The 18,724-nt window shown below is 48.9% G+C and overlaps 1 protein-coding gene and 1 long non-coding RNA gene across 2 annotated transcripts in view; one reads left to right on the top strand and one right to left on the bottom strand.

Annotated features, from left to right (window-relative positions):
• LHX4 (LIM homeobox 4) overlaps positions 1 to 8,925 on the top strand; it is a gene marked incomplete at both ends in the record, with an annotated part of 37,681 nt that extends 28,756 nt beyond the window's left edge. Inside the window, 4 exons of the mRNA XM_081299108.1 lie at positions 1,297 to 1,499; positions 5,899 to 6,053; positions 6,358 to 6,529; positions 8,531 to 8,925. Of these exons, the coding sequence (XP_081155234.1) occupies positions 1,297 to 1,499; positions 5,899 to 6,053; positions 6,358 to 6,529; positions 8,531 to 8,925 (925 nt within the window). The remainder of the gene's footprint in view (positions 1 to 1,296; positions 1,500 to 5,898; positions 6,054 to 6,357; positions 6,530 to 8,530) is intronic.
• LOC308650944 overlaps positions 1 to 18,724 on the bottom strand; it is a 902,096-nt gene that overhangs the window by 179,759 nt on the left and 703,613 nt on the right. The window lies entirely within an intron of this gene.

The following is an 18,724-nucleotide window of genomic DNA, read 5'->3' as shown; positions in this document are numbered from 1 at the left end:
TGCAGACATGGAGACCCCTCCCTTCCCTCCAGGATGCCATGTCCGTCGGGGGTGGTTCAAGGCTGCAGCTGGACATGCCTGTTGCAGGCCCCTGCCCCCCCCCCCCCAGCAGGTATCATTGCTGCTTAAGAGACCCATCATTCTGCATTAATCTGGGATTCATCATGATAGCCATGACCATAATTAATTTATTTGGTATTAATGTGGATGAAATATGTACTGTCCTTTCAGGGGAAATCAGGCTGCCTATAAGCATTAGTTAAAAGGACCATTAAAATCAAACCTTCCCCAGATCCATTAGGCGAAGTCTTTCATCCTGAAGAAGATAAAGTTCTGCCGTGTGAAGTGTCATGAATAATTAGGTTGATTGCTGTTTTAAACTCTGCCCCTGCTTCCTGAGCCCCGCCGCCTCCCTCCTCGAGCAGGGAGAGGCTCACCTGCTGCAAGGCACCCCTTCCTTGCCCACCACGGCGCTGGCCCCGTTTCCCTCTTGCCTCTGTGACCCTGGCGTGGCTTTGTGGATCTCTGTGGCCAGCATGGGGAAAGAGGCTTCCAGCACCCCGCTGGATGCTTCTGTGAATTGTCTACTTCTCTTCCCTTCCTAGTCCCAGCACAGGGTGGCAGTGGATGACTTTCTTTTGCCTTGATGGAGGTCCAGAAAGGGAGAGACCCAGAAGAGGCCTTCCGCAGCGGTTTCCAAACATATCTGCAGACCTCTTGCCCTGGGATGTTGCAGGGTCCTAAAGCGTGCCTCGCTAGGCCTGCCTTGGACCATGGCAGGGAGGAGATGGGCCGTCCTGGTCCTGAGGGAGGGGAGGGAGAGATGGGGAGCCTGCTCTGCTGACAAGGTGTGTTTTCTCAGAGTGCCAGTGAGGACGTGGGCCTGTGCTGTTGCCTGGCCTTTTGGGGCCTCTCGCTCTGGGGAGAGGCTTCTGGGGCTTCACATGTGGTTCCCTGTTAGACCACATCATAAAGACTGGAGGGGAAGGTACAGTCGCCCAGGAAGGGCCCTAGAAACCCCACCCCCTGCCCCCATGATGGATGGTGTCAATCAACGTGGAGCCCAGGGATGTCAGCCTCAGGAGAGGCATTAGTGACTAGCTCTAGTCCAACCCCTTCATTGGTGGTGCAAGAGCCCAGCCTGAAGCGATGAAGCTAGTTGGAGGCCCAGAGGACGAGGTCTGGGTGTCCCTGGGGGCCCAGGGACACTGGAGTGGTGGGCTAGGAGAGGGCTGGGAGAGGGCATACCCCACAGGCATGCCTCTTCCCCCTGATCCTTTTCTGCTGCCCTGACAGGCGCTTCGGCACGAAATGCACGGCCTGCCAGCAGGGCATCCCCCCGACCCAGGTGGTCCGCAAGGCCCAGGATTTTGTCTACCACCTGCACTGCTTCGCCTGTATCATCTGCAGCCGGCAGCTGGCCACGGGGGACGAGTTCTACCTCATGGAGGATGGGCGGCTGGTGTGCAAGGAGGACTACGAGACGGCCAAGCAGAACGGTAAGTGTCCCTGCCCTGTGCACTGTCCCCCTCCAGGTCTCCGCCAGGCCGTTCCCTCTGCCTGTGGTGTCCTCCTCCCTGAGCCCTGCCTGCCCGGCCTCTGGGCCCCTTCAATACTGGGCCTCCTCCTCCAGAGCCCCAGGAGCTAATTCTGGTCCCCTTAACCTGCTGCACTCGCTGGCTTTGTGGAAGCATGAATCAGGCTGTGGCTGTGGAGATGTGCTGTTGCCCTACTCCACGGCGGGCTCCAGCAGCCAGGGACCTTTGGTCATCCTCTTGGTGGCCTCTTTGCCTGGGCAGTCTTGGAGCTTGGTCTGCGGTGGATACTGGGGTTCTCCTGAGTGTTGACTTTAGGGTGCACTCACCTCTGCACTCCTGTGCCTCAAAGGCTGCAGACAGCGGGACCAGCACCGGCCTGTCCCCTCTGAGGGCTGGCTTGCGTTGCAGGTGTTTCCTGTCTTGGGAAGGGACTGAGGGCTGCTGCCCCTGCTGTTTCTGAAGGCCTGATATTGGTCAAGTGCCTGGGCATTGGGCTGAGTGACGCAACTGGGACTCAACAACATAACTGACCCCTGCCCTTGCCTCAGGGCCATTGCCCAGCCGGTGGGGCGGAGGCTGAGATCAGCAGGGAACCCTGCCTTACCTCTGCCCAGGCTGCTCTTGCCCTCCCTGGCCTGTTCTTGGGCAGCCGAAGGGCTCTCCAGCTGCTGGACAGGGCTCAGACTGGCTCCCCTCAGGAAGGCCACCCCGACTCCCTCCTTCTTGCAGCCCCACCCCTGGCTTCTCATTCCAAGCTTCACCCACGGGGTGGTGGTGTCGTACTCCAGATCTGAATTTGGGATTTGGTCACACCCAACCTAGGAATCTCAGATGCACAAACTCATGGAACATCAAGGTCTTTTGCCTTTACCTAGAATTTTTTTTATCAATTTAGGGTTCCACAGTGGAAAGCAGTCCTATTGATAGGTCTGCACTTGATGGAAATAAATAAATAAAGCAAAAACTGTTTCATGTATCTCCTTCCAGATCTTTCCTGGGCTCATATGTTATCTGGATCTGATCAATACATGGAGAAATTAGGTTTTTGATTAATAAATGCAGTATGAAATAGGTTTTGTGGCAGCGAGGACACAGAGGAACTCACAGGGGCCCTTGGGTGAACTAGCTGGGCCAAACTTGGCTTTGGTGGGAGGAAGGGAGGGGCAGGGATGCCCATGGCAGAGGTTTCCTGTCTCTCTGGGAATCCTCTCTGCCATTACCCTCACACCTCTGGCTTTGCCAGGTGGACAGAGGACTTTGATCTGCTTCCTCTACAGACCCAGGGCCTCTGAAGACTGGTCTCTGCTCTGGTTCCTTAAACTCCACGCTGTTGCTTTGGGGTTCATTAGGATGTCACGAGAGAGTGGGCGGCTGGTCAGGAATAGGCCACCGATTCAGATGGGCTCGAAGACACCGAGACACCTTTGGAACCCTGATGCCCATCACCACAGATCACAAAAGCACCACCACCTCGGTTCTCACGTCAGGGACTTGCTTCGTTAGACCCTGAGTCCTCTCGGCCGGCATCTCATGGTGCTGAGATGGTTCGAGAGAAGAGGGAGACAAACACAGACTGGTCGTAATCTAGCTGGGGAGGCAAGAAAGACGTGTGGGGCTCGTGATTTTATGGAAGATGGCTTTGGCATCAGAGGCGGGGTGGGCGTCCCCAAGAACTGGGAGCTCCTCTGGGACGGTGTGTAGCTGACTGAGTCTTGGCTTCTCAGCTACATGTGGGGCTGGACAGAAGCTGCCTCTGTGGGCTGTCTCCCGAGGTTTAAGCAGGAAGAGGCTGTGAACTGGGGTGTTAAATAAGAGTGAGACTCGTGTGGGAGAGACATGCAGACAGGTAGGTGTGGCATGTTTTAGGCAGCTGAAGGCACCTCTGCCCTGTTCCCCAGGTGTCCTCTGCCTGTCAGGGAGGCGGAGCCGCTCCATCCTGGGATAGCCGGATGGTCCTAGGTGCAGCAGAGGACATTTGTCTGCCTTTGAATGTGTTGTGATTTCTCCTTATCTTCCTAAGTCTTCTTTTAGGCTTATAATTTCCTCCCTTGAGCTAAACAAAGGATCTAATATATCAGCTATTTGCACCTTAGTATGAATGATTTTGTTCATTTGTTCCATCTCCTTGGATATCTGCATTTTCAAAATAATGAGGGCGCATTTTATATCAGGGATAAGTTCTAGGAGACCCTGCATAATTCAACGCTAACGTACATTGAGACTAATTTTCCCCTAGGAATTAATGCAACCTGGGGGGGAGGGGCCCCTGCCAGCATACAGATCCACAGCCTGTGAAGGAGATCTCCGCCTTAATGTTACTTTTTATTTTCTCAGCATTACCTTTAGTACCGTGCCCCAGGCTCTCTCCTAAATTAACAGCCGGGGGTATCGTGGTGTCCCTTGGCCTTCCTCATAGCATTTTATCACATTTAACTTCCGCACCAAAGTCATTGATTTTCGGGTACATTTTTCAGCACGAGCACTGCTGCCACTACTTAATGAATACTTGGATGACATTGTTATAGGATATAAAAAAGATTTTAAATTATAATAACAGTGAATGTTAAAATAACAGCATAATAGTCCCCGTAATCACCAGAAGAAAGCCCTGAACACACAGCAATGGTGCGCCACCAAAGGCCACCAACACGGGTGACAGGTAAACCCCAGGGGCGCTGCTGTCTGCTGTGGTGAAATGATTTCTAATTCACTAGGAAAGATTGTTTTGAAATTAAGTGATCCCCCCCCCACCCCCGACTTAAACTCTTTTTTCTTTCTTTGAGACGGGCTCTCACTGTGTTTCCCAGGCTGATCTTGAACTCCTAGGCCCATGCTACCCTCCCGCTCAGCCCTCAGTAGCTGGGACTATATCTAGTCCTATATAGAGGCATATGCCACCATCCCGGCTCACATAGTTTTCATAGTTTTATTATTTAAAAGTCTATCCACGAAGACTCTATACATATTTTAATAGTACACTATTTCATATCTGCATAATTCAAGTTTGCATCAAACAACGTCATGCTGAACTCTAGAATTTCACAAACTGTGGAGGTTGTCTGTGTTGGCCTTACTCTCGAAGCATGGGGGCTCTGTCCTGCACCCCTGCCTTGGGTCCTGGACTCCAGGGAGGGAGATGGGTGAGAGTGGTTCTGGAGGGTTCTGGGATGACAGTGGCTTATGTTGGGAAACAGCCCAAGGAGGAGAGAGGACGCTGGGCCCCTACCCTGTGCTGTGTGTGTGCGTGTATTGCGGCCCCAGCTGTGCCACTGCTTAACCCCTAGAACGCATGCTCCCCAAGGGCAGGTGTTGCTCCCCAGTCTTCCGACGGTGAGGCTGCTTGCCAAGTCAGTTGCCCAGGGCCAAGAAGGCCACACCTAGGTCTTCTACTTGGAGAACCTTTTAGAATTGTGGGGACTGACTGCCTACAAAGCTTGTGGTGAACCAGGCACACAGAAGGTGCTTAATAAGTGTTGCCTATTATTGTTGTTCCTAAGAGGTTTCTCTTGAATGTTCTTAAAGGAGAAGAGGCAGGGAAGAGGACAGGAATGTAGCAGAGGCTCTGAAGTATACATGTGAGGGGCAAAGACCACCAGGAGCCTGCAGTGGCCTTTATTCTTAGTGTCCTCCAGGGCCACTGTGCAGAGGGGGAGAGCTGTGCCCACGTCCCAGGTGAGGCAGCAAGCTGTTTGCACGACTGTGTGGAACTGAGCACACCCGCTGCCTCTCTGTGCCTGACTGGGAAGGGAACAAACCAGCCTTTAGCTAACAGAGACTCGAGGTTCTTCCATTCAAAACCCATCAAACACTCTGTGTTGACCAGTGCGTTACCTGGAACACTCCCGAACTCAGTGCTTTTCAAAAAATATTGACTAAGATCCACTGTGAGAAGCTCACTTCACATTTCAACTCAGGGCGCACATTCAAACAGGGAAAGTGAACAAGTTTCATGAAACACTGCTCTGTCTGTTCATCCTGTTTCCTCTTTTAGTTTTGATTGACTAGATGGACTTTATAAGCCACCAGTGGGTTCTGACCCGTAGATCATAAACACTGCTTGGACGGCGAGTGAGGTGCAGGCTGTCCCCAGTTGGGAGCCCAGGGAGGCCACGGCAGAGGCCATGAGGTGGGACCAGGGGAGATGGAGGCTCTGGAAGGGAGCCAGAGGCCAGGGACATGGGGGCAGTGCACCTCACTTTCAGTGCTGTGGAGGCTGCAGGGGTGGGGACCACGCCATGGTGATGCTGGCCCTCTTCCCCAGCCCTACACAGAGCAAGTGTTCTACTACCTGGGGGGAAGGAAGGAGGAGGCCCAGCTGCTTCCGACCTGCTGATCCAGTAAGGGGTGGTTTTCATTGCAGATGACTCGGAGGCTGGAGCTAAGCGGCCGCGGACCACCATCACAGCCAAGCAGCTGGAGACGCTAAAGAATGCCTACAAGAACTCCCCGAAACCCGCGCGCCACGTGAGGGAGCAGCTGTCCTCGGAGACAGGCCTGGACATGAGGGTTGTTCAGGTTAGAGGCCAGCCCTCCTTTGCTCTCTGGGGATCTGGGCCTCTGGCAGGGAGGGACAGAGTGTGGTGTCCAGAGCCAGGAACTGGTGTGACATCACCCATCCCCATGGGCAGTTGGGCTCAGGGCAGTGACCCCGTGTCCCTGGGGGTGTTAGCCAGAATCTCAGGCAGAGTTCAGAGGCCCAGGCTGGAGAGAGCAGGGGCGGGAGAGTAGGTTTTAGTCTGTCTCCAGCCACCTGCGTTTGGGTCCTGGAGGCTTTGGGCTGATGGCGCACTCCCCCTGTGTCCCTTATGCTTTGTGGCAGGTTTGGTTTCAGAACAGGAGGGCCAAGGAGAAACGCTTGAAGAAGGACGCAGGGCGGCATCGCTGGGGACAGTTCTATAAGAGCGTCAAGAGGAGCCGGGGAGGCAGCAAGCAGGAGAAGGAGAGCTCGGCAGAGGACTGTGGGGTTAGTGACAGTGAGCTGAGCTTCCGAGGTGAGCAGGGCTGGGGGGGCGAGGCCGAGGTCCTAGGGAAGTCCCCCGGGGAACAGTAGGCCCTGGCTCACAGGCGGCTCTTTCTTCAGGCCTTGGCAACTCCCTCCCAAGACCTCAGTAAAGGGTGGGGAAGGTGCTAGGGCCCTTCAGGGTGGGACAGGGAATAGAAAAGGAGAGGAACAGGTCCGTGGGGTGCAGCCAGGCCCTACTCATGGCCCTGAGGTCCCCCTCATTTCCTGCTGACTGGGGTGCCCTCACCAGACCACCCAGCTGTGAACAGAGGGCTGCATCTCAGCGCTTGCCCCAGCTCTGTTCCTGCACCTCTCCCTTTTGTGGGGACACTGGCCACCTTCTATGGTCCCCTAAAGGAACCCCGTCCTCCTATCCTGGTGACAGGAAGCATGCTCAACAGGCCTCTTCCTGGAGATCACTGCTGTGAGTGCATGTGAGTGGGGCACTTGCTTCCTCCCGACCCGGCACACGAGCTTCGCAGCATGCGCTCTGTTCAGGTTGGGGCATCAGCAAAATTGCAAATTACTGCACACAGTGGATCCCCAGGTTGTTCACAAATAACCCTACCTGCTCTCAGTTACGGAGTCCACAAATGGGGAAGGACTTCTGTTGGGGACGGCAAGGACACTGATCAGAAGCCTGGCTTGCAGGGTGGCTTTATTAGAGTAACTCATTTTTCATGAGCTGCTGTCTTCCCATCTATAAATGGGGAGTGCCCCCGCATGTCATCTCAGTCACTGGGCTCAGTGAACACACCAGCTGTTGACGTTCCCCGGGGAAAGCTAAGCACTTGTACTCAGGGAGGGTGTGACTGTCCCTACAGGAGCCAGTGGCTCCCATAACCAAAGGGCCAAATCATGGCCATTTTAGAGTGGAGCTGAGCCTTCTGCATCCTGCTCCCTTTGAAGGACATCAGCCTTCCCTTGCCCCTGGCTTTTACATTTTCACGGGTGGCATGGGAGGTCTCTGAGGGATGGGTTTTGAATAGCCTCTTACAGGAACTGATGTGTAGCCCAGGTGGAAAAGTGGAAGAAGTTTGTGGGACAGAGGGTGGAATAGTGGCCTAGAGGAGCACAGTGTCTGAGAGGACTGAGGCTGAGCCGGGAGGTCTGCTGAGACCTACAGGTCAGAAGGTCCAGGACCCCGTTCTCACCTGTCCACTTGGCAGGATTGGGAAAGTCACCTAATCTCATCTGAGCTGTTGAGATCCATGTCTGAAATCCAGTATTGTTAAAGCATTCCTGTTGGGTGCAGATGGGTCCCAGACTGACATAGCATTAGTCTCTCCGGGCATTTATAAAATCCTTTATTTCTTAAGGCTAAAATTTCTGGCCTCTGTTGGAGAGATGAATTCTTTCATGTGGTAAAGATTGCACTAGATCCCCTTAATGAAATGGCTCAAGAGACAAGAGGGTCCAGTGGCCTTAAATAATTTTTGCCCCCAGTGAAGAGCTGATTGAATAGAGAGAAGCCAAGTCCTTTGATACTGAACCTCCTTTCTGGGTAGACCAGAAGGATTTTGTACACATGTCTAAGCAAGGTCCCCAGCTTAGTTCTATCCTACGGGCCTGCTTGTTTCCCAGCCAATGAAACTAAGCACTTTTCTCATTGAAAGCTTTTAGAGTAAATCTTGGCAGCACATATTTGTCACTTGTGATAACACCACCCACCAACCCTGGGTGTTCATACTCCTGAGTGTTGCCTGAATATTTCAGTACAGCAGATGCACAGGGGCCAACAAGCTCATCAAATATAGGTCCAGCCTTCTGGGACCTGAGAATTGGTCTCTGCAGGTGTTTCTTATTTTGCCCCTTGACCTGGGTTGGTCCCTGGAGGTCAGGTGGATTGGCTGCTGTCTGACCCTTGCTCGGCAGAGAGACAGCTGCTGCCTTTGGGTATCTTCCCCAGTCATGGGTTCCTAGGTTGTGAAGAGCAGAGACCACTGAAGTCCTGGCAGCTGACAATAAATCTCCATTCTTTTGTCCACAGAAGATCAAATTCTCTCAGAACTTGGCCACACCAATAGGATTTATGGCAACGTGGGGGACGTTACAGGTGGACAGTTAATGAATGGGAACTTCTCCATGGACGGGACAGGACAATCCTATCAGGACTTGAGGGATGGGAGTCCCTATGGAATCCCCCAGTCTCCATCCTCCATCTCGTCCCTGCCATCCCACGCTCCCTTGCTCAATGGGCTGGATTACACGGTGGACAGTAATTTGGGCATCATTGCGCATGCAGGGCAGGGCGTGAGCCAGACGCTGAGAGCCATGGCTGGGGGACCCACCTCTGACATCTCCACAGGAAGCAGTGTAGGCTACCCCGACTTTCCAACTAGCCCAGCCTCTTGGCTTGATGAAATGGATCATCCTGCTTTTTAAACTTCTCTCCTCCCCACCCTACCTGTCCTCCTGGTTTGAGAGAATATCTTCAAGGATCAAAAGAGACTTGCCTCTTAAGGATCAAAAGTGCGCCAATGTGAATTTCCATTATTTTCAATGGAAGTGCTCTGCTGGGTCCTAGCAGGCTGAGCGGCCTCCCTAGGGCACGGCTTTCTTGGAGGAGGCAGGAGAGCAGCCTCAGCTGAGACGGCACAGGGGGACAGCCTGGAGCTCTAGGTGCTGGCTTGCTGGCGCTCTCCCTGCCTGCCCTGCTTGGTGGCTTTGGCTGCTCCGTGCTTTGGTAGCACAAGGCGACTGTGACAGGCCACCTGGGCCTCTGGGAACTGTGCTCCAACCGGTGTGTCTCACACAATGCCTCCCCGACCCCGGCTCTCACCAGAGCCGAGATTCCTGAGGTAGAGCATCAAGGCCCTTGAGTATAATGAGATGGTTTCTGGACCTCGCTGATCGAACCCTGATTTTCAAAATAAAATAGCCAGTTACTAAAGGTCAGTGAAAACGTTGATGGCCACAATTTGATATTAAAAACACACCCCTCTCCTTTCCTTTTTGTTGCTGTGAAATTATGACTTCTTTCCTATGCGAAAGTACAAACCAGAGAATAATCACTGGTTTTAGTTTTTAAGAAATCCCATCTAGACCACTGAATCCCTCACGGCAAGAAGTGGTTTTCATTGCAGGTGACTCTGAGGCTGGAGCTGAGTGGCCTGGACCTTCACAAGCTGCCCGATGAGTCCCCTTGGCACAGTGTGCCTTTTTTGATTTGCTCGTATCAGTTACTACCCAAGACAGGCTGCGGGCTACACAGTGATCAAAGCTAAAGCATGGAGAGAGCAGAGTGACAATCAGTGACAGCACCTGGAGATGCATTTGGGTTCCAACTGTGCAGTCTGCTAAGCCACATGGGCAGATGCCAGTCTCCTTGTGGGGTGAAATGAAATCTGAAGTCTGCCTTGGGGGCGTTGGTTTAGGTGAGCTTGCAAGTCTGCCCTCCTCCCCCTAAAACATGAAAGCCTTCTCTGCTGTGCTTGCTGACTCCACCGAAGACAGCAATGCTTTTTTGGCTTACCTTGGTTGGGAGGAATACTCTAGGGTCTAAAAGGTTTCAAGTGGTCCTTGGGCTGCATCTCTCTGGGTTGCCTGCTGGACTGGTGCCATGCCCTGGGCTCCTGTCCTGTGCTCAGAAAGCCAGAGCTCCCCAGCTAGTGGCAGTGCAGGGACTTCCTGCTTGCAGGTTGGCAGAACATGTCACTAAGACTGCAGCAAGGTCAAAGCTGCAACTGCCATCCTGTGCACCCCACTTCTGGCCATCAGGATGCTCTCCATGTGTAAGCTGGGAATTCAGCCAGCTGCAATGTATCTCCACTCCCTTGGGAAACTGTGGTTTGCTTCTTCTGGCCTCCCATTCTCTTAAATGAGATTGGCAGGGTAGGAAGAATGCGAAGGCCTTGCCTTTCTTTCACATGAAGTGATGGGGCCAAAGACCTGAAGGACCCTTCCTTCTGTGACTGGTTGATCACCCTGTGAAGACTGCAGAGATTTAGGCATGCTGCAGGCAGACCAAGGGAAGTGTCTTTTTAAAGCTCTGTTCCAGGGCTGAAGTAAATTCCATTAAGTATCTTTAAGAGACACAGTCAATGACTTCCTGGAGCAGCCTTCAGGCCACCTATCCTCTGATCAGTTTTGTAGCATACCCTTGTTTTTTTTTTTTTTTTTTTTTTTTTGTTTTGGTGGATTGCAAATGCCCTCATTTTTGCCTGGGGAGTCTGCAAATATGGACTCTTTTCTTGAGGCTCCATGTTTGTGGATGGTGGTACGTTAAGCCCATCCAATTCTTTGCTATTGGAAGTCCCCAACAAGGTGGGGTGGGAATGGACACAAATGCAAGATAACAAGCATGTGAAGGGAGGGAGATCACAACCGTCTGTTTGGAGGCCAACTTCCTGAATACATGCTTCTCAGCAGGCCGCTGGAAATACACAGGGGAGAGGCTGTGTGGCAAGCCAAGTGGAAAGCTGCCCGGCCAGGTCCCTACTGGGCTTAATATCTCATGGGTTCAGAGGTGAGTATAGTGTGGGACAGCAGGATCTTTAAAGGAGGTCCTGCCCTCTGTATAGCACTATAAAAGATCAATTTAGGTTGAGCTGTTTCATTTTTATAAAGGAGTTAATCATACTCCCAGTTCAATGGTAGAAGTATAGGAGGCTGTCCTCCCACCGAGAGGTCTCTTGAGGGAATCTGGGTAGTGCAGTGATGTTGGTGGTAGCTCAGAGGTGCTGGAAAAGAGGTCCTGAGAGACCACTGACCACAAGTCCAAGAGAGCTGTATTTAAGGTGCATTCCCAGAGCCACCTCCCTGGAGAGCAACAAACATGGGTGCCCATTTAGAAGCACAGTCACAACCGGTCTCAGACTTTAAGTGGCTCTCCATGCAAATTGTGCTGCATGATGATGGGCCAGTGTCACTGGTGAGCACTGTGTTCTGAGACTTAGCTGCCCCCAGAGGCACTCCTCTATTAGACTCCTCACCCGTCTACTACTGGAGTACCTGGTGCCACCTGGCAACTGCTCTCCCCTTGCTAAATGACACAGATGAACTTAAGAAATGACACAAGACCTTCTAGAGGCATTTGCAATATTTGGGCCTGTCTTTGAGAGCAGTTTAACAAAGATGAGCCTCTGTGCCCCCCAACAGACTTTAGAGCAGGAAGCTTCTGAACACCGGAGTAAATTGATAACTGACCCCCCAAGTTCCCAGTGGTAATTGGATAAGCAAAATGTGAACTAAGTGGATCCGGAGAAATCTGTATTTGCTGAAAAGTGATTAAATCAGGGAGGCAGTACCAAATCTAAGGGCTCACCGTGGGTAAATCCTGTTATTGGGAAGTGGGGTTCTTGGCTCTTCAAGGACTTGCTGTGTAACCCCAGGCAACTCTTTCTGGTCTATATGCTTGCTCTTTCTTGCTTCCCCTGATAGTTATGAGCATAATGTAAGATGAACATCAACTATCATACTGATAATATTGTTCCTGCAAATTAATATAGTGAAAAACAGGGAAAAAGATCAAAATTAAGACCTAAGAGAAGCATTTGGCAGTGTCCTTGAAGGCTTTTTGTGCCACTGTAAAACATAAAACCTAATAAGATAATTGGGGGCCATTAGATCTTCATCATTAAGTTCACTTTGCAAGAAATGTAAGGAATCTGTAGAAAAAAAATCCCCATCTGGAGCTCAAAGCTGCTCATCTGAACCCACTGCCTCCTTGTAGGAGGTGGCTCGAGGCTTCTGATGAGCCAAGGCTGTGTGCTGTGTGACAGTCCACTACCTGCCCCCTGACCACCACACAGCCTTCCCAGCACGCCCCACTGACACCCAGGTTACAGCCATGGAACGATGGCCACACCTCTTCAGCCAGCAGGGCCCAGATAGCCCGAGGAGGCTCATTTTTAAACATTGCACTTTAAAAATTGGAAACCATGAGATGAAGAGAAATTCAATTAAGCGGAAATGAGTTTTGTTTTATTGCCTGCTGCTGAAGGGCTCTGGGCATGCTGAAAGCTAAATAAAAGCACATCACTGGCTCTCTCTTTTCTTGGATTGGTCAGTTGGCCCTTTTGGCAGTAGTTGCTCCAACTGCTCTAACACGGTGACTGGAGCCAAAAAGAGAGAGCTCAGCCAAGTCATCCCATCCACACTCTGCTTGGTAGGACCACACTAAAAGCACAGTTTCATGCTGCTAGCTCTGGTGAGGAGACAGCTGCAGGTTTGGAGGTGCGCCAAGCATTCCTTTGCTTAGGGAGGCAGAGCACAGGTGGACGGAGCAAGGACACCCCCACTTTCACCTGTTGCTCACCTAGAGACAAGGATCACATTGTACTTTCCCACTTGAGGACTGTGTTCAGCCTAAGGAGCAGGTTCAGGGCCACAGAACCCCAGAAGCCGCTCCGAGTGCACATTCAGCCCTCAAAGCCCCAGGTCCCTGAGCTCTGGATTGTTGCCCTCATCCTTCGCAGTGTAAATTTTGTACAGTTAAAAAGAAATGAAGTCTTGTTTCCCGGAAAAAATAAAAAAGAAAAAGAAAAAAAAGGACCCACCCATCCTTATTTATTGCCATGTGACTTTGGAGAGCAGAAGCTGGTGCGTTTGTCTGTATATTGCCTCCTGTGTGTTGGCATGAGATGTGTATGGTAAAACTGTAAAATAAACATGGAAATTCTTTAGAATCTGATGTGTCTTGATTTTGATTTGGTTTTCTGGCCGTTTCCCCTCTTGACATAAATAGGATAGAAAGCTGAGGCACAGGAGGTCCTTTCATCACCAGAAGGAAACCAGAGAGACAACTCTGAACTCTGGGACTGCTTACAGCCCTGTAAGCGGAACTACTTAATAAAGAACTACTCAATAAAGGATTGATAGAGGAGGTTCTATGATTATCTAACAGCAACTCCTTCTGCCCCTAAATTTAGGGAGTTGGAAGAAAAAGAAAATGTTGGCCACATAACTTTTAGTTATTGTTTGGTTACTTTTTTGGTACCTGGGGTTGAACCCAGGGGCTCTCAACCACTGAGCCACATCCCCAGCCCTTCCCCTTTTTCTTTGTATTTTGCTTAGAGACAGGGTCTCACTGAGCTGCTTGGGACCTTGCTAAGTTGCTTTGAACTTGAGATTCTCTTGCCTGAGACCTCCCGAGCCCCTGGGATTACCAGTGTGCCCCACCAGGCTCGGCCTTGTTCTGTTACATTTTAAAGTCCTTCACATTTACAATTATTTCCTCTAGAAAAAGGATGTGCACATTTCTGTATTTGGCTGAGAGGACAGGACAGAAACACCTCAATCAGAGTCATCAAGGCTCCTAGACAAATGCTTTTTAGGAAAATCTCCATCCTGGTTTCCTCTCTGCATGAGGTGTGTTAGTGTGCAGGCCCTGAAGTTTAGCTGGAATGGAAAGAAAATATTTTTTAATTAAAACAAACAAAAAACTGAAGTGTAGTTCCTCACACTAGTTGCATTCCAACTGCTCAAGAGCTGTTTGTGGCTAGTGGCTTCTGTATTTGGACAACACAGGCGTAAACATTTCTATCACTGCAGAAAGTTCTGCAAGGTGCTGACAGAGTCCGCCTAGGGAGGATGGGCAGCAAAACCCACTGATTACAAGTACACTTCCTGGCTATCCTGGAGGACCTGGAGTGAGGCACCCTGAGGCTCCTCAAACGCTGGCAGTGGCAACATCTTCACCATCTTATTTTGTGTGGGGCATCCCCCATCCGCCTTCTCTTTGTTTTTTCCTTCTTTCTTGGGCAGAAGGGCGGGGGAGGGGAGCACTCCATAGTGACTTGCTAGGTATTTGCAGCAGGCTGCGCTCTGTGCCTGTGTTCTCTGACCAGTGCTGCCATGGGGTTGTTGTGACTTAACCGGGGTCCCAGACACACTTTGGGCCCCAAAGTCTTCAGTGGAGACTCAAAGCTCTGCCAACAAGATTTGGTGTCCTTGGCCAAACTTACCTGTGTGCTGAGTACTTTACTAGGTTGAGGAAGGTAAAAAAGACCACACTGGGTTATGCAGCAAGGAGACAAGGTCACTGCGGGAGTAGGGTTGGCTGGGATACTGGCCCTAAGACTGTTTTCTTCTCTGCCCAGACCTTTGAGTGGACATTAGGGCAATTCTCAACATGTCTGTGAAAGGTTCTGTGGCTTCACATTCAGCTACTTGTCTGAGTATTCCTGACGCACTAATAATGGGCGAGGGGAGACTTTGGGTCAGAGTATGCAGCAGACACCATGTCTTGGGCAGACCAGTTCACCTTCCATTCTCAAACCCCATGTCACCAGCCTGTCTGCACTGAGTCTTTGCTTTCAGCACACTGTCAACTGTTTTGAGGACAGCTGGCCCATAGCCATGGGACCATTTCCACTTCATGCTGTAGGGACGTGGCTCCCACCAGGATGCCAGCCTCACAACTATTAAAACTATCCTCAGCTCACAAAGGACAGGATCAGGTTTTTCTTTTTTGTTTAGTCGCGGGAGAGCAGCTCCTGTGTAGTCTCTCTTTCTGACAGTGGCTTTCTAGAAAAACAGCTGCTTAACGAATTATAAAGAAAAGAAATCACTGGCCAGAAAGCATTAAATAAGACCTACTGGGGGAAAAATGGAGGCCAACAGTCAGTTTCCACTGCTCTCCAACCTTTTTTCTCTTTGGGCCCACAATTCTACTTGGCTAAAATCACAAAATAACAAAAAGAGACCACAGCAATGTTGTGAATTTTAACCGATTGCTACCCATAAGAGATGATCCTCAACATCCATTTCTTTAGTTTTGATACTTGAGATACGGTTTAAAAACTGTCCTTCACAGTCTAAAATGAGAATTGTCCAATCCCTTTGCCACACTTCCTTAGCAGAATGCCATTTCAGCTTGATCATCCAGGATTCCTGGTGCCTTTCTTCATAAAGTCCTTTGCCTGCCTGTGCCCACAGCGGTGATCAAGCTCAGCTTAGATGATTATTTGGACTATGGCTGCTGCAGGGAGGTAAAGTGTTCAGTTATTGCTGTTGCAGAAATCCTCTGAGTTAGGAGGGGAAAACCAATGTTTATCAAATGGGGCCAAATCATTAGGAAGGGGGAAATTTTTATCATCCTTCTAAAAGGAGTCATAAAAATAAACCATCTGAACTATTAAGTAAAGATTTTTAAAAATGATTGGCCCCTGCTCTAGGAAGAGTATATCACGTCATTTTATAGAAAGCACTTGTGGGATTTTGCATGTTAACTGTTGCCTCTTTAGGACCTTTTCCTTCATTTTCTTATTTCTGCCAATGAGATGTCAGGATTGTCCTTCAGAATGCTTTCCTCTTGGTGGTTTTTCCTTTGGCCATCTCCCCAAATACAAGAATTCAATTCAGATAGAGTGTGCAAACTGTCTTTTAACTTTGTGATTAACGGGACAAGCTACAGACTGTACCTGACAGGATACACATTTCCCCATTTTCCCCATGGAAGGGACGCCTAGGAGATAAGGTCTCCATGGGACTCTCCTGACTGACCCTCTGGACTGCTCAGTGGGCTGCTGGACCAGCCAGAGCTTAATAGTCTGATAGAGGTTGAGTTGTCTCTAGAGGCAGGTTTAAAAGACTTTTCTTTTTAAAACATTTTTTATTTGTTCTTTTTAGTTGTACATGACAGTAGAATATATTTTGACATATTTATACAAACACGGAGTACATCTTACTCTAATTAGAATCCCAGTCTTGTGGCTGTACATGTTGTGGAGATCCATGGTGGCGCATTTATATATGTACACAGGAAAGTTAAGTCAGATTCACTCCACGTCTTTCCTATTTCTGTCTCCCCTCCCTTCTTATCTTCCTCTTGCTTACCAAACCTGGTCTAGGATCTTCTGTGGTTGGGAGGGGTGTGGGGATTTGGGTAAAGCTGGAAACTACTAAACTATGAAAGATAAAATATAGTTCCCCCCCCCCACCCAAAAGAGGTACTGGCACACACTTGCAGTTGGAAATAAGCAGGATTTTTTTTTTAAAGGCCATTAAAATGGTAAATAGGTTTCAACAGATGGCTTCTGCACAGCAATGGAAAGCCCAGTCAAGGACTTTGGGGTTAAATCTCATATTTTAGTCACCTGGGACTAGTTTATTATTGCAGAAAAACAAACATCCATAAAGTTGACAGCTTCCTCCCCTCTTCCCAAGTGGAGTCCTTCAAGGCTGCCTGCTCTCTGGCCAGCTGATGGGTGGCTGCCTTCAGATAGTGACCTAGGGAATTAAAAGTCACTTTTTCGACACCTGTCAACTGCAGGGCTTAAAGCTTACCAGGCTGGAATCATACGATAAACAAGAAACTATATTATGGTGGGCCAGGACTTTTATAGTCAATATATGTGCTGGCTTTTAAAAAAAATCATTTTAACATTTAATGCTTCTCAATTAAAGTGATTTCCTGGAGTGGACGCCAAGCTTTGTACAGAATGCACATTAACCACTTTCTGTATCGGTAGTTAAAGGCACTGAGGGATTTAAACAGCAATCCACAAGTCTTTTCAGTCAAGGTTTGGCGGAATAAAGCAGATTATAAACAATAATATATGTCTTTCTCTTCTTTTATTGGAAGGGTTCCAAACTCACAAACAGAGCTAAAGTGCTATAAACATATCCAGGACTAAGCTTTGTGCTCCACAAATGTACTCCATGAGAGCCATGGGCACTGGCTGAACACTCTATCCTCTGTGTGTGTGTGTGCACGTACTTTTAAAAGAGCCTTTTATTACACAAAGTGTCCATCAACTAAACTTACCTTCTAAATATTAAAATGGAAATCAGGATTGCTGTACAAGTGAGAGCAAAAATAAATCCTGCTTGCAGTGTAGGTGATGAATTCGTTGCTGCTGCCCATTGCAAGTCACCTCTGCGCTCCTTAATGCCTTCAGACCCCCACATGTTCAGCTACTGCATTCAGTGGTTATAGGTTCAAATGGTCATTTTTCCATCTAGAAGACAAACCCACACCAAAGGCCCAGAGTTCTACCATGAAGGAAAAGCATGTTGAGGAGCAGGCCCTCCTGTCTTCCGTCTGGTTTTCGACCTCTATTGTTAACACATGTTCACTTTGACATGTTTGAAGAAAACCACCAAGGAAGATTCTGTCCTGAATATAAACCAGCATAGAACTTGTGAATACCCCAATTTGGGGCCAGGAAGCTTTGCTGGAGGAAGGAATACTGCCCCAGAAATGACTCGGCAAGTGTATCCCAAAAGAGGAGAGTAAAACACAAAGAAAAATGACTACTTTGCAATTGTGCCAAGAGAAAGTGAAATAAGAAAATATAGGAAAGAAAATTTTGAAGAATTAGCATATAAAAATAAAAAAATGCTAAGGGAGAAGGAAGCCATCAACACCTAATAACTATGTTGATCTGCACAAGGATCTTGGCATTAAGTTCTGCTTTTCAGGGAGGAGCGTGACAAGAATTTTCTAAGGATAAGTGAATAAAGATCAGGTTAAATAGCATTCCCAGTTCGGTTCTTTAGTGTAATACCAATTACTGTACATTTAAAAAATGGATCATACTTGGTGCATAATAAATGTTAGCTAATAAGTGTAACAAGGACGTTTTTTCCCGCTGGAGTCTGATATTCTCTATACTTTGACCCAATCTCTTTGGTGCAGGAACTGTGAATCATTGTAGAAATACAGATGCTCAATACATTTGTGGTCTACATATGTACTCCATGAAAGCCACAGGCAGTTTCTATCCTGTGTGTGTGCATGTATGTGTACTTCAAAAGAATCTATTGTGCAAAGTGTCCATCAACTGAATTTACCTTCTAAATGTTAAAAAACATCACAATAAATTTTCAAGTCACTCAATTACAAAAGACTGCATTAAGGGCTACGTTATAAAGAGAAAGCCCAGTGATTGTACATAAAATCCCAGAAGAGGCCTGACATTGCCCCTCTGAAGGTGGCTGCTTTTGCTTACCCTGATAACATGGTTCAAGGAAAACTTTTGTACTTGTTATCAAGATCTGAGTAAATAAAATCATGTATATTGCAATGTTTTATATATGATAAAGCCTATAAAAATATTGAGTGTTGTACTGACTTTAGTTGTATGACCCTAGACAAGTTCTGGGCTTCAATTTCCTCATTTGTAAAAGAGACAAAAAAACAATTATTTCTACTTTTACAATTATTCTGAGGCTCAATTAAAATACTTGTGTATAAATTCCTGTACAAAAGTAAGTTTAACTGCTCTTATTTCATTGA

Source organism: Spermophilus citellus (assembly GCF_964194105.1).
Source record: "Spermophilus citellus genome assembly, chromosome: 6".
Classification (NCBI taxonomy): Eukaryota; Metazoa; Chordata; class Mammalia; order Rodentia; family Sciuridae; genus Spermophilus; species Spermophilus citellus.
The sequence above is the reverse complement of the archived record's forward strand: the minus strand, read 5'-3'. Positions and strand labels throughout refer to the sequence as shown.